The following is a 27,712-nucleotide window of genomic DNA, read 5'->3' on the forward strand; positions in this document are numbered from 1 at the left end:
GATTTGAGGAACAGAACTGAGGAAGAGCATACTCATTTTGTGAACTCCTGTGGACAGTAATATTGCAAGAATTATGAGAGAAGTTACCAAGGAGCTGATGGAAAATGGAAGTAATGAATTCATTGGCATGATAAAGCTGGGAGTCTTAATTCTATAGACTGATGTGTATTGAAGCAGAAGAAGTGGGCTAATCAATAAGTGTTTTAGGCCTGCTTTCTTGGGGGGACATAGAAAAAATAGTTTTCAGGTCATTTAATAAGGTTGTGTTCTCCAACAGCAAACAACTGTGATTTTAGACTGATACTTAACCAATTCAAGATAATTCACACTCATGAGTTTTTAAGCACTTTGATAAAAAGTCAAAGCTTTATTTTATAAGGTCTTGAAATGGTGAAAAAGGTCTCAAGTGAAAAGCTAGGATGTTAGCACAACTTGAAAAGTTTTGTGAGATGACCTATCTATTTTATTTTATTGATTAGTTAAAATTTCCAATAAAATATTAGAAGGCAAATATATCAGTGAGAATGGGTTTATACGAAACAGAGCCTGTCAAGCTAACTTAATTTCATGACTTTATGAGACTCCCTGCAGCCAAGTAGTTCTCTGAAGTACTTTACCTACAATCATTGTAATGGAGGTAAAATATGAGATTGGTAAAAGATACAACCTCTAATAAGCTAGCAATCATCTTAGAACCACATGATTCTTAGTTAATATATGAGTACAGTACATTCTAAGTGCATCTAAATTCAATAGATAGCAAAATAGTAACAAGGAAAGAATCCTTGTTGAAAAACCTGTGGCTCTAATTTTGCCAAGAACCGTGTGATTTTTACATAATGCTCAAAATCCTTAGGGAGATCTAAAATACTGATAAGCTTGATAGTATTTGCAATGACTAGAAGAACTGCTAAAAATGAAAGTAACAAATGGAAGGGATAAATCACTGATAGGGAACAGTTTGATTCATTTTAAGTACTGACAGACAGTGTGTGTTTAAATCTAACCAAATATGAGTTAATCTTAATATCTAATGGCAGACTGTGAATACTATTTACAGGACCAGAATTCTATTTTGTGAGCAGTCACACTAAATAAGCTTATAGATATTGGAACTGGTAATCAGTAGGTCAACAGCTACTACTGAGATGCTGCAGCCAAGGAAGCTGATGTGCTTCTTTGATCTTGAATATTGAATAGGAGGAGAGAAAAGCATATTTTCTCTGCACTTGGCACTTGTGAAAAAAATTATTTTTCATCTACTTTGTCTAATTCTATTATTATCACTTTGAGAAATACTGCAGAACTGAAGTATGACAAGAAAATAAACATAGAACTGTGAATAAAAACTTAAAGAAGTGACTTGATGACAATCCTTAAGTGTTTGATTGAAGAAAAAAACGACCTCCAAGTCATCTGACTCTTCAACGTAGTAGAAAGCTGTTAAGATGTGAGAGAAGGATGGCAGATACATTCAGATTGGAAATGAGGCAAAAATCAAACAGTAAAAATACTGAACTATTGGTGTAATTTACTGAGAGTTGTACTGAGCCCTCTGTCACATGAACATCATAAAATCAAGATTTTAAAAAATGCCCTCATTCAAGCACAGCAACAGAAAGTATAATTAACAAAGGGAGTACATTTAGCCTCTCTTATTTTAAGGAGGTCAGATTAAATGATCAGTATGTTTCTCCATGAGTTTAAGCTACACATTCCCAGGTCCAGGAGTATACCAGACTTTTAAATGAAACATAATTTTTATGTCCTGAAATGAATGGTGTTGTATTTGCAGATGCTGATCAGACATGGGTCATGGGGAAAGTTTCAGTTCAAAATTTCTAAAGTGCCCTGGAGAAAACAGTTTGGTGATGCAAATGGTGAGCATATGGATTGACATTCCACATGGGAAAAAGAGTTTTAGGGTTTATACTGCTGCCCATTTATGTTCACTGGCCAGGATGGTGACAAAAAGCTGTGACAGGCAGAGGAGGATCAAAGAGGCTGTGGAGGCAGGAAGCTCGGCTGGCTGCAGATTAAATGTTTACTTCAGGAGCTATTCAAAGAGCCTGTAAAAGGCAAATAACTTGCCTTTTGCAATGATTAGGAGGATTAGTGCGTGGTGTTACTATTAAAGAGGCTTCAGGTGACTCAGAGAGATTAAGACCATAGCAGAACATCACCACCCTCCGCCCCCAGCCTCAAAACCCCAACAATTTTGTATCTGTTCATTGTGGAAGAAGTTGTGGAATTTCATCCTGTGAAACCTTTTCTTGTTTGAGATGCATCACATCAGCTTCAGATCAAAGCCTCAGTGAGGTTGTAGAGCAGGTAGACAAAAAAGTGGTCAGATGATGTTCATGTGAGACTTCTGGAGAAGTTTGAGGCTGGAGGAGCTGAACTGCAGATTGTTATCTGTAATGCTTTCCAGTTGCTTTGGTACAAGAAGATTGGAAGGTAGATGATGTGATGCCAGTTTTTAAAATGATTTTGAGATCTGGAGAACTGCAAGCTAGTAAACAAGATATGCCTAGGAGGCAAGCTAATAAACATTACTCTGAAGAACAGAATTAGTGTAAGCATGGAGAGATAAGATGTACTGAGAAAGAGTTAACCCTACAGTTGTTAGTTGATATCACAATTTATAAGTCTTAGAAGGGGTCAGCAAGCAATATTGACAAAGGAGGTCCAGTGGCAGTAGTCCACTTGGATTTGCAAAGCACATTTGTAAAGGTTACTCACCCCAGGCTGTTAAAAGACATAAATCTGCTGTTGAATCAGAGAAGTTTCTTAAGTAGCTGGGTAAAGATAGGAAACAAGGATTAGCAGGAAATGTCCATTTTTCACTGGGATTTTTTTTCAGATTTGTGCATATCCATAAATGATATTAATATTTTTTCAGATATGTGCATATCTGTAAAATGACATTAAGAAGGGGAAGGGCTACATAATGAGGTAAGAAGTAATGGCAATAAAGTAATCAATCATTTGGGGGAGCAGACAGAAAACTGCATGGAGTGATTTGGGAAAGGATTTCACAATATCAAATTACTAGGTCATTTGATTTCACAATATCAAATGACATAAATGATGGGTGAAATTTGATGTGGATAAATGTAAAATGATGCGCACAGGCAAAGCAATTCTAGAGTTACATTTGCAACGATGGAGGTTCTGAGTTTACTGTTGCCACGCAGGAATGAGATCTTGAGGTTATAATGTGTGGCTTAATGCTTAGTACCACTAAAAATGCCAGTCAAATGTTAGCAATTAGGAAAAGAATAAGAGAATAAACTGAGAAATAGCATTATACTATGCATTTATCCATATGGTTCCCTTGTTTTGATATTTTATAATGCATTGACCCTAATGGTCTATTCCCATTTCAGAAAGGCCATAATCAAAGACTGGAAAAGATTCAGAAAAGGATAGGAAAGACAATCAAAGGTATTGTGTGGCTAAAATGAAAGGAGCCATTTAAATAAGGATTTCTCAAGTATGGAAATGAGATGGTTAAGGATATGACAGATATCTAAAAAATCATGAATTTTCTCTGGGATAGGAACAGCATGGAGAAAATGATGAGGGAAGACTATTTAATTATCAATTTTAAAACAGAGTCTAAACATCAAACCAAACTAGCAAGTGCCACGTTTAAAGCAAATAAAAGTCAGCACTTCTTCATGTAACACAGAATTCAATTGTGGAAGTACTTGATGTAGGATGGTACGGGTACTAAAAGGCCTTTTTTTGATTTTAGAAGTGAACAGATGAATCCTTTAAAGATGACTAAATACAGAGACTATGTCTGTCTTGGGAGCTACTTGAGGTGTAAATTGTGACAGGTTAGGACAGATATTCTGGGAAAATATTGCTGCTGTTTCCCCTGTTTGAATTGTTCCCTGTCTTTCTTACACATCCACTCCCACTTTAAGGACAAGCTGATACCCATCCCAAACAAATACTAAATACCTCCTTTCCCACCACTTCCCAAAAGAAGAAGAGAATGAAGAAAAGAAACTGGTGCGGAAAAAAACCCCAATCGCTGAGGAGTGAGGGGTGGGAAGAAGAAAGCAATAAGAAAAGAGAACAGACTAACAGGTTAAAACCTGGAAAACTGGGAACCAGTGGAACAGGGGGAACAGTGAGGATACCTGGAAATACCCCTGTATTTCCAATGATATCCAGGAACTGGTAGATGCTGCCTAGTGATGCCCTGCCCAGAGCACAGGAATAGAAATGGCACTGTTACTTTTTGGGATTCTGGGATTTCCTCTTCCTGGAGCTGGACATATCCAGCTTGGTGAGAAACAGGATAGTTGATAAAGAAGACTCATAATTTAGTAAGTCTTGGGATAGAAACTGTACAATAAAGATGTGACAAGTGCAGCCAGAATCAAAATAATGAGATTTGGAGGAGACAGAAGATGGGCATGTGTGGTGTGCCAGTTTTCCCTCTGACTGCAGAAAAGGCCTGACTTGGGGAGTCCTCTGAAGAAACTTGAACCTTCTGCTTGATGAAAGATTTTCCCAGATGATGTTCCCAATTGGCCATTGAATTAGCTCAAAGTAGAAACTGGCCACCGGGGTTCTTAATTTTCTTCTGACAATGAGTGGTCCTACAACCACGTATCATGGGTCTAAGGGGTTGTTAACTGTGTTTGGATTTGAGGAGAAGGTAGAACAAATGATGTGCATACCTGGCAGAAAGTGATGACTGTTCCCTTGAGGTGGAGATCAGAGGGGCCTCTTGAACAGTAGGTACCTGTGTAGGTGTGGATGCCCTCAGGGACAGTGGGTAAAATCATGGGGTGGGGTTAGGGGTCGATGTGATGGTGTTTGTGATGGTGAGATGTGGCCTCACCTGAGCAGGTGCAGGGCTGGGCATTCAGTGCCTGCAGCTCTGCCTGGTGAGCTCAGCCCCTGCAGTCCCAGCGCCAGCAGCTCATGGTCATTTTCCCCAGTTGCTTCGGGAGCTGTGAAGCTCTGTCTGGAGAAGACACCTGAAGCCCTGCTGGTGGCTTTCTAGGATTGGGAACAGTTTCTCTTACCAGATATCTGCTGGAAATACAATACAGCAGAGAGGAATTAGACCAGGAGTTTCCTGGAGTGTGTGTAAGAATTTCCTGACACAGCTGGTGAGTGTGCCAGCTAGGGAAGGCACCTGCTGGACCTCTTGTTTGTGAACAGGGAAGAACTTGTGGGTGATGTGGTGGTTGGAGGCTGTCTTGGGCATAGCCATCACAAAATGAGAGACTTTTTGATGCTCAGAGCAGTAAGGAGGGGGTCAGCAGAACTGCCACCTTGGACTTAAGGGGGTCAGACTTTGACTTGTTTAGGAGGCTGTTTCGCAGAGTCCCTTAAGAGGCAGTCCTGAAGGGCAGAGGGTCCAGGAAGGCTGGACATTCTTCAAGAGGATATCATAAAGGTGCAGAAGCAGGCAATCCCCATGTGCTGAAAGATGAGCTGGTGAGGAAAAAGACCAGAGCTTAGTCTGAAACTCAGGGAATAAGGAGAGTGTTTCACCTTTGGAAGAAGGGGAAGGTCATTCAGGAAGACTACAAGGGTGTTGTGAGGTTGTGCAGAGAGAAAGTTAGAAAGGCCAAAGAGCAACCAGGATTTAGTCTGACTGCTGCCATAAAAGGCAATAAAAAGGTTTATGCAAATGCATAAGCAGCCGATGGAGGGCTAAGGAGAATTTTCATCCTTTATTGGATGTGGAGGAAAATATTATGGGAAAAAAAGAGAAAAAGGCTGAGGTATACACTTTGTTTTTGGGGGAGAGTGGTGGCAGGGAGTCAGCAGCCTCAGTGCTTCCTGTCTGGCTCTGACCACTGCTGCTGTCCCAAAAACAGATGCTTTGTGGGGACTGTGACCAAGTTTGTGATGGCTGTGATGGAGAAGGGTGTAGCCACCTGGCTGTAAACCCTGGGGCTGCCAGGGTGACACCCCACAGCTGAGGCAGGGCAGGTGAGGAGGGTGGAGCCTGAAACTCTCAGGCTGCCACTGCCCCCCTGTGCTGGTGTTTGGAGCAGGCTCTGGTTTTGTCCATTCCACGAAGAGGGACCGGGAACATCCCTGAGGTGGGAAAGGTGCATTGTGATCTGCTGGTTGACTCTTGAGGAGCACTGGGGGTGGTTCTTCTTCCCCACTGCTAAGGATGAAACTACAGCACAAAGATGGCACATCTAATAGTATTCCTGTGCTCCAGGACAGCGCCCACGTGACGTGCTGGCTACAGGGGGATTAAAATTTAAACACCTGTGGAGAGCAACGTATGCAATTGCCTGCTGCATATTACTTCTGTAAGGCTGGCTGCAGGCCAGGCAGAAGGGGCTGCTACCTTGGTTCATATCGACGTTTTCATACTTGCTGTGCTGAGTGAGGGCCCTGGGGACACATTCCCTGCACTTCAGAGAAGCAGTGAAGAATGAGGATAAACCCACCGCTGCTGTTCCTGCTGGCTGATACTTGTTCTGCAAATGAGACGGTGCTCTGAGGTTTGGTGTTTTTGGAGTTTGTGTTAATTGGATGTGTTTCCAATTGTGTTTTGTTTTGCAGTACCTCCCTAGCCCACATGACATGATGGCTTCTAAGAGCAGAGCTTCTTGTGTCTAGCATTAGGCTCTCTGCTCATCTTTTACTTAAAGGTATGCAGTACCCTTTAGTATTGGTTTGACAGTGTTTCCAGTCAAGAAGAAAAATGTAGGTCTTAGGTCTTTGTTCATTAATTCTGTCTCCTAAACAGCTCTGAAAAGGGATCTGCCTGCAGGAAGCTGTAGAACGGTCTGGAAGAGTACTCAAATTATCCAAATTCAAAGCAAAGATCCTGAGAACTGCGCATCTGATTCCTAATCTTAGAGACAGGTCAGAGCTGTAGGTGTTTCCATTTTTTATCAGAAATTTGAAAGGCATCTGTGGACACCAAGACATTTCTCTGCCTTGATGAGCACCAAACTGTTCTGCTCTGTCTCCTCCACCTAAGCATGGGTTTTTTTTCTGTTTCTCTTCCACAACTGACCCTGTTGGTAGGTGCCAGCAGCAGATAACTAATTTTTATGCTTTCTTATGCAGTACAAGCTAGAATTCCTACAGAGTTAGGTGAATAACTTCGGTTGATGGATTTCTCAGCTTTACCTGAGAGAATTCGAGTGCTTCCTTCCGAGGTTCACCTCAGGGACAGCTCTGGTGACAGAGGTTTATTCCTTTCCTTTATGACCCTTTGGATAGCTTTGATTGGCTCTGTCTAAAGCAGGCAGGGAGGGAGAAGGTTTCTATGGTTATTCTAGCCACCCATCTGTCAGTCCTTCCCAGTAGTTTCAACTGCTTTAATTTCAACCTCATTTGACAAGACACGATGATGTTGTGTTTGACAAAGATACACACTCCCACGAGTATCATGAAAATTGGTATCAGGGAAAGAACAATTTAAAGACTGATCATAATTACTGCAATTACATTTGTTGTTTTCTTAGTTGTTCGGGGGGAAAAAAAGGGAATGGAAAGGAATAATTGAACCATTTACTCTAAATATTCATCTTTACCAACATTAATGCTGGCTACCAGTATCAAATGACAAGGTTTCTGCTCTCTGCTGGAAAGTAACATTTGAGAAACGGAAGAAAGTGTGCTAACAGGGGATAATAGCAGTGCTGGAAAGTCATTGCTTAATTAAATTGTTTCTTGTGTTAATTGGCATGACACATCAGAAAGTAAATAACACAAATACTTATTTGGTTTATGGTAGATCTTCACCAGCATGATGTTTGGAAGGGAAAAACAAAATTTAAGACTTTCAAATTCTGTTCATCTATTTGGTGTGGCACAAAATAGAGAAGACAAATTGGAGATGATATTTAACATCCAGCACAAAAGTTACAACACAATAGATTATTAAAGGCTGTAGATGCAGATTAAAGTCATAGATGCAGAAGCCTGATTTAAACATCGACCTTGGTAAATAAACAAAATGCAGGCACAGGTACCAAATACAGAATCAAGTAATGCACAGTGGAAACAGCAATTGAGAAAATGTCAAGAGGAAACCCAGGGAGAATGGGCTTGTTTAGATTAAGTTTTGAGTAATTCAAAACAAGGTGAATTTCTTATGGTCATAGAATGTACAGAAACTGAAAATATGATCAACTGAGAAACTCAGCGTTTTCATGGTAAATTAAGGTATGAGGCAAAATGAACTACAGAAATAGTAAAAAAAGTAGTAGCAATAGATCAGCAAGGTGAGGTGCAGTCATCCAGATGATTTTTGTATTTTTCCAGTGCATTCATCAAAATGTTCACTTTGCTTGGGAATGCTTACTACATGTATTCCCTAGTTCCTGAGAGTCCAAAGTTATGATGCTCAAAAAACCCAAAATAAAGCAAGAAGTGGGGAAAAGGATATTTTCTTTCCCTCACATTTTTCCCCTTTAAATGTTTTTCATCTTTATTATTTAGAAAGGTTTGACTTAAAAATAAATCTTTTTACCTTAACAGTACTGTAAGAGAAAGAGGGATGATATATTCCCCCCTAAAGCTTAAATTACTTGAGTTGGAAGGTTACGTCAGTTGTAATGGAGACATCTTTTTCTTATGAGTGTTTTTGCAGACTTTGTTTTTATCTAATTTGTGTTAAAAAATACAAAGCAGCCATGATCTGAAATAATGTGGCTTAATGTAGTTCGACAGCCTTCATTTTCCCCTCTCTGCTTCATGTAATCAGCTTCCTACTTTTTCTTCAGCCATCTACTGAGTCTTCCAAAACAAGGATGAAATCTGTGATGTTAAAAAACCCCAAACCAAATAACAAATTTCTAAATAAAATGAAGACAACTTTTAAAAGTTCAATGAAAATGAATCCCCTCTATATCCTTTCTATACAGGAACAATGACAAGGTCAGAAACCCAGTTATCTTTCAACTTTCATCACCTCATTTCAGAACATCTGAACGAAAATGATAGCATGTTTGTAAAAATTCCACTTTAAAATTAGCTTTATGACCCACTCATTTTAAAGTTCTTATCAGCTCTATATGGAGAAGACCAAATACTATTCTGTAAGAGGATATTGATCATAGAATTACAAATGGAATAGTCATGATAATTAGCAGAAGCTGGAATGGGAGATGGATAAGAGAAATTATACTGGAGAAGAAACATACCATTACAAAAGAAAAGAACTCTCTACTAATTGCAGGGAGAAAGAAGTTGACAAGAGACTGGATAAAAAGAACACTAATTTACAAAGTACTGCTTTTTCAGTTTCTGTTTTCCCACTTCACTCTCCATACTTTTTTTTCTGATTTTCCATGTTTCATTCCTTCCATTTGCCAGAGCAGAACTTGTTTTTTCATGTCTTGATCTAACATGAGTTAATGTTGCTCTTGCTATTTCTAGCAGGAGAGAAAAAAAACCCACTAACCTTTATCCAACTTTCAATAAGAGAAAGTAATGTTGCCCCAGGCCCAACATCAGTTAGACATTTTCTTTTCAACCAGTGTGTGATGCTGTAGCTTTTCAGCAGATATGACTGCATTTAAAACCATTTAACAGATGTTAAAGAGTTATTTTCTCTCAATATATTTCTCTCTTAGTACCTGTGAAACTGTTTAGACCAAGAATTTATTTTCAAAAATTATTCAGTCTCTATAGAGCATGCAGAATTGCATATTACTCATTCTTTTTCCCTGAACTGGGTTGATGAGCTGTTTCAACTGGAGAGAAACAGTAGTAAATGAATACTGTAGATCTTCAGTTCTGCTATCACAGAACAGGTATGGACTTTGAGTCAAATAATTGTTTGATGTTCTTCAACCATTTGATGCTGCCATCTGCCAGAATAGTATTAATACTGGACAAGAAAAAGCTCCTGGGAGACCTTACAGCACCTTCTGTGACTTAAAGGGGGCCTGAAAGCTGGAGAGGGACATTTTACAAGGGCATGGAGGGATAGTGCAGGTGAAGTGGCTTCTGAATGGGAGAGGGTTGGTTTAAATTTGATAATAAGAAGAAGTTCTTTACTGTGAGGGTGGTGAGGCACTGGCACAGGTTGCCCAGAAGAGCTGTGGATGCCCCATCCCTGGGTGTGTTCAAGGCCAGGTTGGATGTGGCTCTGAGCAACCTGATCTAGTGAAAGGTATCCTTGTCTGTGTCAGGTGGGTGAAACTAGATGATTTTAAGGTCCCTTCCAACACAAATCATTGAGTGGTTCTATGAATATATTCCACATTCTAACACTTCATGAAAATGATCAGTAGGCTTGCAGCATTGAGAGCAAAGGCTGAGTGTCATTTGTGGAACTTTGGGGCTGTCAAGTGACATGTGCTGAGCAAGAGGCTCCTCTTCCTTTGGCTGGGGCGGAGGTGTCTTTGCAGTGTGTGCCCAGAATGGTGCTGCAGCCTGCTTGCAGTGTGTGCCAGGGTGGCTCAGACTCACAGAAGGGCCATAGCACTGTGCTCAGAAAGAGCTGACAGTACAGGAAAAAGACCTGGGGTAAATGGAGATAAAGCAGGTGAGACACTGTTACCTGCACTGAAGGGTTCTGTACAGCTGCCTTCTGCTCAGGAGAGGTGATGTCTCTCCTGCTCTCCAGCATCCCTGTCTCGTTCAGCTCTGTGGCAGGAATGCCCCAGCTCTCCCCTTGTAGTGTGCATGGTTGCAGGTGGAGGGAAGGAGCACAGACAGGAAAAGGCAGCTGGATCCCAGTGTGCAGGGGCAGGGTCCTGCTCTGCTCTTTGCACCGGTTTCATCCTTCCACTGACCTCTGTTGGACCCTCAGTCCACCCTGATCACAGTCCACCCTCCATCCTTCCTCTCTAGATTTGCTCTTCCTGGCAGTGCTCCCTCTTTCTTCCCTTTACCCCTTCCCCGTTCAGGGGGACTGAGGACAGATGTATTCTTTTCTAAGCCAGACCTTACAGCTGACGGTGCCTGGGTCTGTCAGCTGGGCTTTCACAGCTCTGCCTGCAACTTCCCTTTGCTACAAGAGAGAGATTTCTAGCCCTAGAAGGTTTACTTGGACCCCAGATATAAGAGGTTCCCAGTTGTGGTGGCAACAGGCAACTCACAAGTGGCCCATTAAGCCTTGCTCCTCTTGCTTGAGTTCAGAAATCCCCAGATCTCCCTCTCTTGCTTTGCTGGACTCATCCAGTCTGTGGCAGTGCAGTCAGCAAGATCTCAGTGAGGCCCAATATATGGATGTGCTTGTCAGGAGAACCAGTTAAGAGGATCACAGCCCTGAAGGGTGGTGTTTGTCATGCTTGTCATAGCCATGTCCTGCCTTCTCCTGCCTTCTCCAGAGGTGTGGCTGTGTCTGACCTCTGTGCTCACCTTTGTAACATGCAGTACAGGAATCCTTTTTTTGTTTGAGTTCCCTGAATTGCAAGGAGCTGCAACTCAGAGAACAGCAGCTTTACTCAGCCTAATTAGGAACATATGGGGGATGCTATTAAAGCACTTGGTTCTGATGAACAGAAACATCCTTTGGATGTGAAGGAAAAATATCCCTTAGTTCTTTCAGAAATGGACCTTCCTGCACAGCAGAAATTTGAGATGTGAAGGTGTGGTGGACACCACCATATGCAAACAGCATTGTCTTTCTGCTGTTTTTCATATTGCCATGTTTAGCCTTTTTAGGGGACAAAATCAGGGGTTTTTTGCATTTTGAATTTTTGGTGATGAATGCCTCAGGTTTCCCCACCCTTAAGTGCCTCCATGGCCCCTGCAGGCCTGTGTGGGGTAGATTGCAGCATCTCTCTCCTGTGAGAAGATTTGTACTGGGGAAGTGCAGTGATGAGCGCTCTATAAAATGTGCCAGAGCTGCTAGAATGAGCAAGGGGCTTTGCATATGTCTGTGGAGGAAAAATTTGCTATAAAGAGTAAAAAAAAAAACAAAACTTAGAAGATCATGAAAGTAGAACCATTCACATTCAATCCAACCAGACTAGACCTTGCTGAATTGATCCCAGGAATAGATGATCATTTTGACAGCTACATTTCTTGACAGATTATAGGAGGCTCAGGTTTAAGGATAGTACAATGGTTCCTCCATGACATGGGAGCAAATAACTTCAAGCAGAATTTGAGGATGGCACACAGGCTGAAGATAGAGTAAATTGCTGACTGCACAGAGCAGTCCTGGTTACCTGGCTGACTACTAACATGTGCTTCTTAGCATTTAGTTTCACTTTTTACATTTAATATTTTTTTAATTTTTAAATCTTAATAAAATTTTATCATGTGTATTTTGTATTGTTGATATTTAAAATTTGAAGTGTAATGGCAGGTATTACAAAGGTCTTTTATCTTGCTGAGGGTGACAAAGCAAAGGCTTCTGCAGCTCTAAGCTGATGTGCAACCAATTCAAGCCATAATGGTGAAATGCCTTTTTCAGGGATGGTGGTTCAATATTGAAAGGGGTTGTTAAAGGAATTGATTCTTTCCCAGTCACACATCATGACTAGATGAATCTGCACTTTAGCCAAGCATACATCATGCTTGAGAAAAACACAAGTGACTTGTGTTCATATGGAGAAAGCTGTGAGAAATGTAATAGTTGATGAGGTACAGGTGGTCTGATTACAAATGGAATATCTGATTTGAGTCTGTTGTGGCCTTAAACTCAATGATTCTCCTGCTTGTTTAGGTGAGTTGGCTTAAGACTGGTAGAACAAATTTTAGAGGCATTCAGAAGCCTGAGCAGATGTGTTCCCACAGGAAACGAGGTGATTGCAGTAGACTGGAAGGGACTGAAAGATGTGGACCAAATCAATATGGACAGCACGAGTTCACTGCATGGCAGCAGCTTCCATCGACCTTCCACTGAGGTGAGTGCCTGGCCCAGAGCTAATGAGCCAAGGGGATGAGAAAGTTTGAATTCTGAGTTCAGAAATGGGTGTTGTGCATCACTGAGGCATCATCTGTGGGAGGGCTGGAATGGCAGTGAGCTCCTGAGGATCATACCTGGGCAGTTTGGCTTGCTTTGAACAGAATTGAGTCACTCCCTTCACAAGATCCATGGTGAGTAAGAATTTGCAAATGAAAGTGGTTTTTAACCAGTCATGATGGGAGTGGAACACAACATGAGAAAAACAGTGACAGTTCTGACAAGCCTATAGGTCTGCATTCCTTGAATAAGGGATTCACATTGGAATGTCCAGCACTGTGTCTGTCCCAGCTTCTGCAGCACAGCCATGAAATCTTTTGAAGAAACACATTTGTCTGCATTTTGAATTTTAGAGATGCTTTCACTAATAACTCACAGACAATCGACTTACCATGCAGTATTTTAAGGGCTGATTCATTGAATTACTGCAGCTTCTGCATTCTTGGATACCTGAATTTTCAGTTTTGTAAGGTTCAGAGTATGCAATGATGATGATTAGAAAGATAAAATCTATTTTAAATGCATAATATTTGAAGAATCACAAATAATGTTCACAAATAAGCTTAACAAATAATATACAGTTTGCAAAACCTTGAAAAATGTTAATAGGTGTACATATATGTAGTATTTTTATTTTATTTGTGTACCTTGCTGGCTTGGAGAGCACCTTCAAGACACTTAAGAGTTTCATGGAGTCCTTGCAGGAAATTGTTGGGCCCAATCTTGTATGGAGAATTCAGTCAAATCAAAGCAGATCTAAAAGTCAATGAGCATAATCCACACCTCAGTGAACATTTTGATTTATATGAAAGGCTACCATAGGTGTAACATGAGAAATCTAAATTTTCCTGAATGTCTCCATCCCCAAACCCAGGATGTTGAGATGAGTCCTCCCAGCTGAAGGAAGCACACTCTGAGTTGGTGCTGTGATGGATGATGTGGGAAATGATTCTGGCTCACAAGGGGCGAGTGAGTCAGAATGGACAAACCAAAACACTGCAGAAGAAAATAATTTCAGCAGAATTGAGTATCTTGCTATAGGATACTCAAAATACAAAGGTGGTGTAGCTCCTCCTTGTGTTAACCTCAAAGTGGTGCAACCCACACTTAGGAGGAGAGCCTTGTGAAAAGGTGCTTTTCTCTTTCCTACTCTGTCACTCTATTCCCTATTTCACTTTCAAACACCGTGACCCTTACAGGCACCAGCAAGGAATGAAACCATCTTGAAAGACACAAGTTTTTAGAACACACCAGATAAAGTAGTGCCTGTTGATTGTGGCAAACTACTGGAGTTGCTTGGCTGCTTGCAAGTTGTTTGTTACACTGACGTGGTGCCTTTCTTTGCTTTCTTTAGCAAACACGGACGGATTTCTCCTGGGATGGTATCAATGTGAGTATGCACTGAGTCACTTTTCAAATTTCTAGTCATAGGAAGACCAGGGTTTGTCTGACATTGGATACAGCGGAGGCCAGAATGGGAACATGGCTGAAAGTCCTTCGTGCTGCTGAAATTCTGGGAGTTGTTTCCAATTCAGAGGATGGTGATAGATTTTTGTTTGCTTCTGAGTCTTTTGCTGTCTGGCAGATATTTTGATCTGTAGGTGGCTGTTGAATTGCTTTCATCCTTTTGGGGACAAATGTGTGCCATTTCATATGTTCTGTTTTTGAGATTTCTGGGCACTGCTACAAAAGAAAGGTGTCCATCCAGCATATTTAAAAAAAATAGTAGTCCTTGATTAGAGCATCACTGGATCTTCTCCGGGGAGAAGTTTGGGAGAAATGTCTCCCTCATTTTCAGCTGCACACAGAAGTAACAGAATTCTTTATGTCTCCTAGGGTAGATGGAGAGTACCAGTTAACTTCAGTTAAAAAGCAGATGAGAAGCAAACATTTTAATTACACATGTTCCTTTTGCTCTTAAGACCTGTGCCATGAAAAAATTTTTTTTTTCTTTTTCACTAATGCAGAAACAGCATCCTGAAAAAGGAATAATGCATATTTATTCTACAGGACTTTTTTAAAGGGTACTTATAAAATATTTTCACATAAATTAACGTTATAGTTCTGTGCACTTGGAAAGCCAGGATTAGCAACCCCATTTTGAGTAGTATAAGTGTTTTCAAATACAAAACTTTTAAAATACCTGTAGCTTTCTTCTTTACTGTGATTTGAAATCACTTGGGACATTGAATATAATTTTTAACTAATTCTCACCTCTTTCATTGTGGCACTTATGGCTTGGGATCTTTTGCCTAGAATCAATTATAGAAACAAATTGTGTTGGAAAATAATGGTGCATGCAGGAACTATCTAGAAGAAGTTTGTCTTTTTTTTTTCCTCACTGCACCTATGTCTAGCTGAGAGCAAAGTACATAAGGTCGTGTTTCCTTAAAGAACACAGAAGACAGTTTCCTTACTTGCAGTTTCCCATTTTCCAACCCATACAGAATCCATGGAGCTCTTTCATGAGGCAGCTCTTAGCCAGGGTAATTCCATAGATCTTCTTTGGTACCGAAGCTGGATCATGAATTTCCTTCCCTTCCCATTCATTCCTGCCTTCATGTCACAGCTCTTCAACCTTGCAGTAGTGGGAGCCCTCTGCAATTTACCTTCTTTTTTTGATGGGTTCCATGAGGCAGCTCACAGCACAGCCCCCAGGCTCTCCTGGAACAAGTGGTGGATACTGAGCAGGAGCACCTGGGCAGGAATGACCAGTGGGGCATAGATGGACTTCCTCCAACAAGCTTCATCACCAAAGGAAATGCTTCTTGGAACAAGGGCTGTGCTCTCACTTTTTACTGTTCTTCCTCTGCTTTCTGATTTCTTCAGCTCACATTGCACACACAGCATGTTCCTGCCTCCACAGTTACAGGATGCATTAGCTGCTGCATTTACACTCAGTTTCCAGAAAATCTCACCTCTCATATTTTGGCAACTGACTGGAATTATACACAGTGTGAGATCTTTACAATGCCTTCCTTTGCCTCCAGTTATTTCACTGCCCAGTTACTGCTCCACTCACTTTTTGTGAGGTCCAAGTGGTTGTTTTCTGTCAGGATTTAAAATTTTCAGTGTCATAGTCACTACTTTTGAGTATCCTTGTGTTTGAAACATTCTGGCCTTGATTTTCAGAGAGGTTGAAATGAAGAGCAGAAGCAATGTTTATTTAGCCCTTGTGAAAGTTAAGCCTCATATGCAATGCCTGGCATCTCTGAAGAAGCCTGATGAATTCATCTTGAGAGATTATTTTTGTGATGATGTTTGTGACGGCTGCCTGTCCCAACAGTGCCCTGTCCTTGTTATTCAGGGACTGAGGATAAACACAGAAAAGGCAGTCAAGAAAATTAAGCAGAGCTGTAGAGCTGTAGACCAAATTTCTTTACAGATTGAGGTGCTTGAAACAGGACCCATCACTGATATAGTCATGATCATTTTATTAAGACTATATAAGAAGAAAAAAAACAAAGTACCAAAAAATTGGTAGTACAATGCATATATGATACATTACTGTGGCATGCCTATCGCACTGACAGCTCCCCACTGCAAGATCCCTGAATTGTCCAACAGCCATGTCTTGCGTCTCTAACAAAGAGTTGGGAATGGTGCAGCATGTTTGTGGAGGGCTGGCAGCCGCCAGGGAGAGGCTTCTCACAGCCTCTTTCTGCCTCTCCCTCTGGCCTTGCCTCAGTCAGTCCCAGTGCTGTGCAATATCGAGTCCTGGTTAAACAGCCTCTCATTTTCCTTCCCTTCTTTTGTTCTTACTGCTTGCTTCTGCTCCTCATCTTCCAACTACCTGCTGTTTTCTCACTTCAGTTCACTTCCTTTTCTCCTTCCTGTATATCATTTCTTCATATTCTCTCTCTTTTCAGCTCTCCATGGAAGATACGACCTCCATCCTTCCCAAGCTGAAACGCAACTCCAATGCTTATGGGATTGGGGCTTTGGCTAAATCATCTTTCTCTGGTGAGGTCCTCAGAATTTGACTTTATCCTTGGCAGCTTCTCTCCACAGGCCTTTGTGCCTCTTCCCATATCTCTGTCACTCTCACAACTGCTCCTTTCTGGCTTTCACCTTTTCATGGCCTTAGAGGAGTCTCCAACACCATGGTTCTAAATACAGAAATCTCACAGTTGTTGCCCTTTTGAAAGAACAGATTTGTCTTACTCTTGTTGGCTTCTCACTGTGCACCCCTGCTCAGACATCTTCAATTGCTTCCCCTCAGTCTTGGGTTTAACCCCCTTTTTTGTTTCTTAGTTTGTTCACTTCCAGGCTTCATCCTTCATGCCCAGCTCTATCCTAAATGGATTCTAGGCAAGGAAGGAAATGGTCTTTCATATTTGGGGTTTCCCTTTTTCCCCCTTCTGAGAGTTTGTCCAGGGAAAGATGGAGAAACTCCCCTGGAGAGTGACGCAGTGAAAGGTGGGAGACACCCAACCCTAGTCACGCATCCTGTCAGGACAGGAGGGGAGAAGCTCCACTTCTGAGAGAAGTAAAATCCCCGTCGGAAAGCACCGGAGCTGTGTAATAGCCCTGCCTTGTTTCCCAATGTCTGGCCCCTTAGGGATATCCCGCAGCATGAAGGACCACGTGACGAAGCCGACGGCCATGGGGCAGGGCCGCGTGGCGCACATGATCGAGTGGCAGGGCTGGGGCAAGGCGCACAGCCAGCAGCAGCAGCACACACACGAGAGCGCGCGCAAGGACGCCGACGCCTACTCGGACCTCAGCGACGGCGAGAAGGAGGCCCGCTTCCTCGCAGGTAGCCGTGCCTGCCTCCTGGCACCTGCCTGGGGTCGGTCGGGGGGCTCCCAGGGGGGAACCCCTGAGAGATTCCAAAATGCAGAAGCTTGAGAAGAGCACTCGGGAGAGGCTGAAGTAGAGAGAGACTTTGGTGGTTGGGATATTGCCAGTGGAATGCAAGGTGGAGAGGGTGAGGGTCAGTTGTGGGTGATGGGTGTTGCTGAGATAGGACCAGAGTGGGACAGTGTGACCAAAAGATGAGGTAAAGGATGATGGTGAGAAGTGGAGACTTTAATGCATTTTTGCTTCCCTTCCCTGTCTCCTTTGGCCCAGGGGTGATGGAACAATTTGCTATTTCTGAAGCGACTCTCATGGCCTGGTCTTCCATGGATGGTGAGGATATGAGTGTAAACTCAAATCAGGACAACCCAGCAGGCAACTACTCTGAGAACTATCAGGAGCTGATGGAGAGCCAAGGTGAGTTCTAGTGCTTCTTGCTAATCTTAGACACCCGCTTCCTGCTCTGGTTGCTCTCTTTTGCTCTACTCTGTTTTATTCTGTTGCCCCAGTCAGATCTCCTAGAGTCATCCCTGTTTGTGGAGCTGTCCAAGCAATCTATCTTAGCAGAGAGTTTCCAAAGCCCAGTTCCTTTTGCCTTTTTGGAGCACATCTGTGGGAAACTACCAGCTCTTGCAGTCAGTTGTGGGTATCAAGGTCACCTGCCAACTGCCCAGAACTGTGTTTTCTCTTTGCCCTCCTTGCCTCTAAAGGTGGATTCACCCACCTTGTGCAGTACAGTGCCATGCTCAGGCACACAGGCTACCAGGATGAGCCAGCCTGGCCTAGGGAGAGTGTCTAACTGTGTGTTGTTTGCCTCCTTTGCTTGCAGAGCACATGGCCCAGACGCAGTATGACAGCTGGCCTCACTCCTACGTCTCGCAGGGCATGTACTGCTTAGGCTCCTCCGACGCCTGGGAGGCCAGTGACCAGTCCCTCATCGCCTCCCCAGCCACTGGCTCCTACCTAGGCCAGAATTTTGATGAGTCCCAGACAAACCTTCAGGAAAGCATTTTGCTTCAGAGCAGCTTTCTCCAGCAGCAGCAGCTGCAGCAACAGCGGCAGGAGCAGAACTTCATCCAGAGCACGGGGCTGGTCCACGTGTGGCCCCTGCAGACTGCTCAGGGTGGGGGTGGAGCTGAGTCCAACACATACATGGAGGACCACATTGAGGATGAAGGGAACCCAAGGCTGGAGAAGGCTCCTCTCCTAAACAAGAAGCCCTCTCCAGAGGAGGATGATGCAGTGTGCCGGGACCTGGAATCTTTGTCTCCTCGAGAGGAGATGGAACATGCTGCACTGAGCCGCAAAGTCTCAGATGTCACCTCCTCTGGGGTGCAGTCCTTTGATGAGGAAGAGGGAGAAACAAACAACTGATGCTTTCTGTGAAATACTCATCATTGCTGAACAAAGAGAGGGGTGGCAAGGAATGCAATGACAGGAATTCTTCTCTCCAGCTCCCCATATTTCCAGGCAGACACACCTTCCATTCCTGACATTTAATTATTTTTTTAAACGAGGAAAATGTCAAAGTGATTGACACATAAAAACCTTTTCTTCCCCTCCCCCATGGACACATATTTTGGATTTTCATTGCTCTGGGCAACATGTGATGTGCTTGGAGAGATCTGGATTGGTAAATAATTTCTAAGTCTTTTTAATACAAAGTCTTGGCTGTGGATACAAACTCTTCTGGTACTGGGGATGTGGCTGATGAGACAGGCTTGGTTTAGGGAGCAACTTTGTGGCTAGAATTCATCTTGGCAGAATGGACGTTGCTCTGTGGACATGGCCCCCTTCTATTTTGTAGAATATATGAATATAAACTGGTTTAAAATGAAGCTGTGGCTTTGCAGATCTAGATTGCACTAGCGTTGGGATTGTGGCTGATGCAGAGGATCAGGCCATGGAAGATGTGCTGTGTAACCAGATCCTCAGTAGCACCTTGAGACAAGCTGTAGGGTTGATGGGTACGAGCTGTGCTCCCAGAGCCTGGGCTGTGCTGCCAGAGTGGCTCTGTGGTCATGGCTCTGCTGTGGCGTGGAAAAATGGGTGCAGATACAAACCTAACCCTGCTCTCAGATATTCATGCTTTGGTTTCTTCTGTTTGTTTGTTTCTCTCTTTGACATTTCTGCCTTCCCAGGAGCTGGCAAGAGTGGTGTGTCCTTTTGGCAGTGGGCACTGGAAGCCAGTGGAAAGGACATTTTCAGCAACAGAGACAGTCATAAAAAGCTGACTCTTGCAGGGGGCTTGAGGACATGCCCATCTTGGTGCTGCTGCTGTGTCCTTCTGTCTTTTCCTTGCCAGCAGAATGGGGAGACCCAGAGAGTAGGCAGCAGGTCCAGGAACAGTGTGTACAGCTATTAGATCACAGATACCTAGTTTACATTAGTTTTCAGTTTTTGCACTTTTTTTAAACCTTTTTATATTCTGGATAAGTGTTCATAACAAAGCAGTTAGTAATGGGAAAGGCCTGTACTCCAGTCATGACTTAACAGAAATACTGCACCTCTCCCATTTCTGCCACTCCTGCAGTGCCAAATACAGCTGGATGAAAAGGGGTGAGAGGAAATTTTCTCCTCCTATTTGTCTTCTTCTTCTTCCTGCCTATGTTTTCTTCTTTTGTTTTCCTACCCCCAAGCAGTGTAAATAATGCTCAATAGTTGGTCTGTTTGTTTTTCCCTCCCATCTCTTTTTTAGGTGTGGAGAAATCTGATTTCAGGAGTTTCCCGTATTTGTACGGGGTATATATTTTTTGTTTAAAAAAACCACGATTCTCTGATTAGGGGGAATTTGGTCTCTTGCAATTCCTCGCCATTTTTTTCACAGACCTCCTTTTGGGAGGGAGAGGTTTTGAAAGGAAATTGTTTCCCTTTCAGCTCTCACCAGAAAATAAACAGGGACAAAAGCAAAAATTATATAAGGTTATTGATTTTGCTGGAGGACTGAACAGAACCAGCAGAGATTACCCGAGTGCTGAGTTTTAATTGCAAGACCTCTTGCAAGGAAGTATCAGCAGAGCATGGGTGTAGATCAGATGCTGGATCTGATGAGTTATAGAAAGGAATTTGCCTGGACACTGCCATACTGTTCCAGGAGCAACTCTTTTCTCACTTACTCTGACTCATATTTGCTCTGTTTAATTCATGATACATTTGTCTCTTCTTTGCCTCCTCTTCAGGCTTGGTATGTTTTTTGGATGACAGGAGAGTGATACATGCTTCTTTCCTGCTTCAGGTTCAGTTCCTGCATATTTTCAGGGAAGAATGTCTAAGGCAAGCAAAATGTCACAGAAGGAATATCATCAAGTCTCAGAGTTTAGACAGCTCCTGGCAAGCAAAGCAAATGATGTCCAGGAATTGTGAAAAGTAGGAATGGGACTCTCAGGAAGAACTTTACCCCAATCAGCTTTTTCCCCACTGACATGGGCAGCTGCAAAAAGAGAGACTCCTTTTTCAATACCCAGGTCTTTCCAGCCAAGTCCACTTCAAGCAGATCTGTCTTCCCTCTCCATTGCACCTCTAAATGAAAGACCTCTGGGATGTTGAAGTTACACTGGTAATTTGGTGTAGGTAAGAGAGAAAAGTTTTTGTGACCCATCTTTTTTTACCTGTTTGCTTGGTCTTGCTTCCTTTCTTTCTAAGGAGGTCGCTCTTCTCCTGAGTGATGAGCTTTCAGTATCTCTTCAGAGATGTTTACACATTCAGGTACTAACCTCCCCTGGGCAGAAAAGCTTGATAAAAATCATCTCCTATAGTTCTTGCAGGGCCAGTGGTAGCTCATTGTCCTGAACTGGCTTGGGTCCAGCTGTGGAGCAGGGCCTGGGAAATCACACTAGCCAGAAAAAGGAGATGGGGCAAGTGCCAAGAGCACTTCAGCAGATGAGTAAATGAGTAAGTTTAAGCTTATTTTTATTTCTCTTTTAAAAGGTCTTTAGGGAAACAAAAATGGTTGGGCGTGTACCTTTGTGGGAGATTTGGGTGGCTTGTTTGTTTCTTTCTCCAAACCATTTTGTTCCCATGTGCCTCTCCAGGACGTTTACAGTAACTTTCAGAGTAGCTTCTGATCATCCCTTTGTGTTGTTTACAGGACTGGGACAAGTGGGTCAACTTGTCCAGGGCTTCTTTTTCTTTAAGATGGTCATGTGGTACATTTACTAAGATGTCTGATTGATGTCTAAAAGATATACCTTATCTCCATGGAAAGCAGTGACAGGGAGTTATCTGCATAAGGAAAAGTGTGAAAAAAATTGACCATATAGAAAATTCTGTGGAGTCCAATAGGAAGAGAAAATCTGTAGATTCTTCTAGTCTCTGTGGAATTGGGATAAAGAATTATACCCTGCTTTATTGTCCTATAACCTGCTGTCTTAGAAAGTGGTAGAGAGCCTCATTCTCTGTGAATGCAGACTGGTTTGAACACCACTTTCTGTAAAAACCTTCCAGCTTACTAAATTCTGTAATTTTTTTTCCTTAAATGACTTAACATTCTGTGAACAATAAAATTTCAGCCTTTTCCTGAAAGAAAGAAAAAGGCTATTTTGCATACCTCTGCACAGTCCAAAAGAGCTAATTGCTAGGAGTCTGACTAGAGAGAGCAGGTCTTCCAGTTCACACTTGCCACCCGAGTGAGCAGCCTGAGCTGAACTGGAAAGGCAGTTTGAATCTCTTTGAAAGTGGAAAATTGTTTGTGTAATCTGGCCCTTTCTTACATAACAGGCCTGCTGCCTGTGTGTATCCAATACCAGCGAGAGAGACCTGGAACCTCCTGTACATTTCCCAGAAAAGCTGTTATTATATAGATACACCTATTCAAGCATATGGGAGGCACAGGTGCTCTGTGAGCAAAATTTGGCCTGCAGTCCCTTTATCCTGGTGAGGAGGGATGAGTTGGAGAGAGTCCAGCCAAGTAGTCAGAGCCCAAATTGTGTTTGTGAGGCTGTAAATAAGAAGGAAAGGTGAGCTCAGTATCCCTGATCTGCAGTTACTAAGAAACCGAGCTCTGCTGTTTGTTGCCACAAACCCATTATGAAGCAAAGCTGCACTACAGAAAAATTTGGATATTCTTGAAGTAGTGGAGATAGAAGATTCCCATCTTTCCTCCAAGCCTTTGTTCTTCAGTAGGAACTTGTTGAAATTATTGTGCTAAACATGAAATAAGGCTTAACCAGAAGTGACCCTGATTTAAAATCTTCTGCTGGAAGAAAATTCTCCCTTGTTCCTTCTCCCATGATTGCTCATACCTGATTAGTTATACTCTTTCATAAGCTTTTCTTTTGTATAAATCCAAAGTTTTCTTTACAAGCCCTCTGGGTTCTCTTCAATTCCCTTACCTCAGGCTCTGGGACAGAGAAGTTTATCTGCTTCTTTCAGTTTTTGTGCCTCTAAATCATCATCTTCTGGAGAGCTGCTGACAAGTCATGCACTTACTTTTCCCCCTTAAAAATGGTAACATCACCTTTCAGGACAGGCTTGCTGCAGAGAACAAGTTTAGCCATGCTTCTAAGCTGATCTTGTGGTGAGCTGCTTTGAAGAAAGAGGAGCTCTGCTCTGACCATGCTCACCTCCCACAACCTTTGGGCAGGTGCTGATGCACAGCTGGCCCACACCAAGCCAGCGACTTTTACCCTGCTATAAAAGTGAAGATGGAAGAGCTGTGAGCAGAGGAAGAGAGAGTGCTGTTCTCAGCAGCTGGCCTTCCTTTATATCAGGTTGGAGAAACTGGGAAAGTGCACTTTGAAATGGCATCTTCATTATGAGTCTAAGCTGCTCAAAGGAGCTGTCCTGCCTCCTCTCTTCCACCACCACCAGCTCTGTACTTCTACTGCCTAAAAAGCACCAGCACTAACACTCATTTGGCTGCTCAGGAACTGGCCCCATTGAAAACTAACCCAGTCCCCTACCTAAATAAAGGTTTCAGTGAGGTGAACTCTTCATATTGCTTCTCTTGGTGAGGCAGGCATCACTGAGGGCTGGTGAAATGTGTAGATGGTCGTGTGGAAGACTGGTTGCAGATGCAACTTAAGTTGGCTTAAGCTGATTGTGGTATGTCTGTCTGAAAAGAATAAGACCCGCTGGGGTACCAAGAAGGACATTATTCCCCATTTTCTTCCTTAGTGTTTTCCTTGGAATTTTTAGTATGCTCTTACTTGATTTGGTCTTTGTTATTTATGCCCTGTTGTTTCCCTCACTGTTCCCTTCCACAGGCCCCTTTGAGGTAAACCCTGGAAACTGGGCAGGAAGACATGAGTAACTTGATATATGCATGAAATTAATAAAATTAACATGCACAAATCGTGTATGCACTCAGTGATCAAACTCCATGGCAGCTAAAGATACTGACAAGTCTTATCCTGTAATTGCAAGAGGGGAGACTTGTTTAAGAGTGAAGCATAGCTGTTGGAAGGGTTATTTATCCCTATTTTCAGGCCAGTTCCAGTCCAATGTGAGATACCGAAGAGTACTTCACACCTAGGCAGAGCCTGTGCCTGCTGTACTGTGTACAGCAGCAAGGAAAAATGTTAGTTGTAGCCCTGGAGGACTGGAGAAGGAAAGTCATCTCTCTGTTTGACAGAGGTAGGAGGTGTTGTGGTGAGGCAAGGTTGTGTGCAACAGCTCAGGCCTGTGCACCACTGTGTGTGGCAGAGAGGGAAAGACATGGAGGGAAAGGCTTGGGAAAAAGTCCAGAAAAGCCTGATGTCTTTTGTTTACACAACACTGGTAAGAAGCTTCATGGCAGACTCCCAGCGGAGTGGACTGAGGTACAGAATTGCTAAACAAGCTGTAAGTCCAGGATTGTTGCAGCTTATGGTACTCCTTAGTCCAAAACACACTTTTTTTTTAAGACAGTGATAGGAAAGAGACCTACCTGGATTTGGGTACCTGCTAGCTTCTTCTTCGTTGTCTTCAAAAAAAAGCTAACAGTGTGTTTTGTTCTTCAGGGAAATCGTATGAGAAATACAAAAAATAAGAATTTACTCCTTGCCCAAATGAAGTTAGTGTGAGTTCTGATCTCACTGGAAAGCCAAAATACCTAAATTCAGCTTAGTTTGCCTTAACTGTTGTATTGCTAATTGCCTAGAAGGAGAAGCAAACTCAGATAACCTGCCTCTAAATGCTATAAAAAGCAGAGCAATGTTGGCAAAGTCTAAGCTCTTCCTTCTAATTTCTCCCGGGTGGATTTTCCAGTGTTCCTTGTTCAGACAACTCTGGCATATCTTTTAAACAATCTGTTTGACTTTTTCTAAAAGAAAAAAAGAAAAGAAAGGAAAGAAAAAAAATTTAAGTCCAATACAGAGATTATCAGCAGCTTACAGCTAGAAAAATGTAAATAAGTAATACTTTCATCTTTGATTTTCCTCCCCTGTAGCAATCTGACAGGGAAAGATTTCTATGCCATGGCTCAGGGAAAGGAAAAATAAACAGGGAAAATGTGAGTAAAATGGTGCCTATTAGAACTAAATGTATGTGTAGGACAGCCTACAGTCATTAAAGCACAGTCTCAAATTCGATTGCAAGCTGCAAAGTCAATGTCAGGTGCCTCTTTTGTACCATGGGCTTTTCCCAGGCTGAGTAGTGGTGGACCTGTGCATAAGCAGAAGAGCTGCACTTCTGTGCCAGATCAGTGTCTCTGTGTGTCTCAGAATATGTCCTGGAGCCTGGGGGCACTGTGCTCCCTGAGCAGCACAACCAGCTCTGTGGACTGGCTGGGATAAGGCGTGAGGGTTATGATATTAACAAATGGACATGGAAGATCTGCGCTTGCAACATCAGGGTCTATTTACATCCTTGCACTGACATTTTCCCCAGCATAGGCAGACCAAAGTGTTATTTTTTTCCTTGGAAATGAAGAGAAGCTCTATGATTGTCAGTGTTGGTCTGCACAAAAGAAAAGAAATATGTGCTGTATTTTTCCAGTGCAGATACACATTGTTGGAAGAGGAAAAATGTAGTCAGGCTGTGATTCTGAGAAAGAGCATGTTTACTGAAGCTGTAAAGACTTGTTCAATAATGTTTTCAGTGCAGATACCACAGAATCACAGAATGGTTGAAAGAGACCATCAAGCCCAACCCCTCTGCATTGGGCAGGACCTACCCACTGATGTGTAGGAGCTGCTGTCTTCTGGGAAGAGAGGGGTTGCAGTGTTCTGTGGAAAGAATGCTCCTGCTAGGATCTTCCTCATCTCCTTCAGCTGGGGACATTTTAAATGCCCTCTGAAACCTAGTCTTGTTTTCGCTTTCCCATAAGGGATCAAATGTCCATGCTTGCAAGACAAAAACATCTAAAAAGGCTTTTCTCCATTATGGAAACAAGATTGTTGCAAATCAAGATTTGCTTCTAATAAGATAAAGGCATGTAGTCCAGATTCATTGGCCTTCTGGATTAATTTTCATTGGGCATGGAAATCCAGTCATGATTGGATTGGAGGCCACAAGGTTAAGAATCCTCTTCCAGAGCTCTGCCATGTTCCCATGAGGCAAGTGTAGGTGGATTTCCCTTCTTTTCAGATTCTGCATGCTTGAGCAATGTAGCAAGCCAAAAGCTCTTTTGCAGGTATATATTCTTGTTTGGCTTTAATTTTTCTTCTCTGATTTTTGGATGTTGTGCATGATTGGAGGTCTCTGGGAATCCCTACACTATAAAAGTGGAATTCAAAAGTAATTTTACAGGGAACAAGATTCCTCTTGTTTCAGCTCTTTTCAGACGTGGGTAGGTACAGGCAGAGGATTTGGGAGGTATGAGGGTGGTGGATGGGAGTCTCAGGGGTGGCATGCAGAATGGATTCCTGAAGCATGTGTAAAAATATCTCAAGGCTCAGGTCTGCAAATGTTGTATTCTCAGTATCTGAAACTCCTTTAGCATAAGTGTATGGGACAATGGAGGTTGCTGCAAAGCAGTTTTCAAGGGCTTCCCCCAAACCTGGACATGTTTTCTGTAGAGGGGAGGCTGCATGGGGATTGTCTGTATCCTTTTCAGCTAGTGTTTACAGAGGTGCATTGATGTTTGGGGAGAAGGTACTGAATGCAAGTAAAACAAAAAGGGAGAGGGACCCACTACTGAAAGCTTTCATCCTTACATTGTCCCACACTAGCCCTTAATAACTAAAATGAGTCTGATTTGCCTTTGGTCTTCCAGCTCCAAAACATGTTTGCCTGAAAATTTTTGTTGGATATACTTCGCATGTTTTGATAATGTGACTTACGAGATAAACACTTCTACAAAGCTATATATAAATACATCCATGTGCAACCACCTGCATACATGTGCACACATTACATATAGACTTAGAGAACTATATGGCACTACACACCTCCATGCCTGTACGTGGCAGCAACCACAGTAAAGGAGGGGAGGTAGCTCAAAATAGCATGTACAGTCCTTTATGGAGTTGTTATTAAACAGAATGTGGTCTTGCCCTCCTGGCTGGTGGAAGTGTTTTATTTCTGTGGGACTGGTTCCAGGGGACTTGCGTCTCAGGAAGGAGGATCCTAGGAAGAGGGGGTGGGTTTCAAGGAGACAGTCTGATGGAGCACATTGAAAAGGATCCATGGTGGCTTGGAGAAGCACCCCAGAGTAGGAAGTATCTGATTTCTCATTAAGAAAGAACATCACATGTTTGACTATACTGGGTTAAAATCTGATGTGTGTCTATGACTACCAGGACACGTATCCTAGGCCAGGTTTGAAGATAGAAAGCATCACATCAACACAATCCTCTAATTTAGCACAGAGTGAGTTTTCCTGTTCTACTGAACAAGCATTTTCCAGGTGATACACACAAGTTTTGTCCCAATACCGGTGAGATGCAGACACATCTGACTCAGAGTTGGACAGAAATTTCACAACAGCCCATTAGGACACAGAAAGGTGTCTGATGCTTAGGTTGTATAAGGCACTGACATTGGGTAGCACGACTCTGGGTTCACGTTTCAGTTTTAAATGTTTCTCAGCTCGCTGTCCTCATAGCAAATTGGGGAATTGGTCCACCCAGAGGGAAGGAAACATCTCTGCACTTCCAACATTGTTGTGTCTTC

At 42.6% G+C, this 27,712-nt stretch overlaps 1 protein-coding gene across 2 annotated transcripts in view; it reads left to right on the forward strand.

Annotated features, from left to right (window-relative positions):
* Window positions 1-27,097, forward strand: part of FAM131B (family with sequence similarity 131 member B) — a 32,540-nt gene extending 5,443 nt beyond the window's left edge. The window contains exons 2-8 of one of the 2 annotated variants that reach the window (XR_010785722.1): window positions 12,712-12,821; window positions 14,235-14,270; window positions 16,750-16,843; window positions 17,442-17,639; window positions 17,954-18,097; window positions 18,510-19,313; window positions 20,916-27,097. Coding sequence is in view for 1 of the 2 variants with exons in the window: in XM_066572230.1 (XP_066428327.1) it covers window positions 12,712-12,821; window positions 14,235-14,270; window positions 16,750-16,843; window positions 17,442-17,639; window positions 17,954-18,097; window positions 18,510-19,054 (1,127 nt within the window). In the remaining variant the exon portion in view is untranslated. Of the gene's footprint in view, window positions 1-12,711; window positions 12,822-14,234; window positions 14,271-16,749; window positions 16,844-17,441; window positions 17,640-17,953; window positions 18,098-18,509 lie in introns of both variants that reach the window. The other variant, XM_066572230.1, reaches the window with a different exon arrangement.
* The last annotated feature ends 615 nt before the right edge of the window (window positions 27,098-27,712 follow it).

This window comes from Molothrus aeneus, chromosome 2 (assembly GCF_037042795.1).
Source record: "Molothrus aeneus isolate 106 chromosome 2, BPBGC_Maene_1.0, whole genome shotgun sequence".
NCBI classification, from domain to species: domain Eukaryota; kingdom Metazoa; phylum Chordata; class Aves; order Passeriformes; family Icteridae; genus Molothrus; species Molothrus aeneus.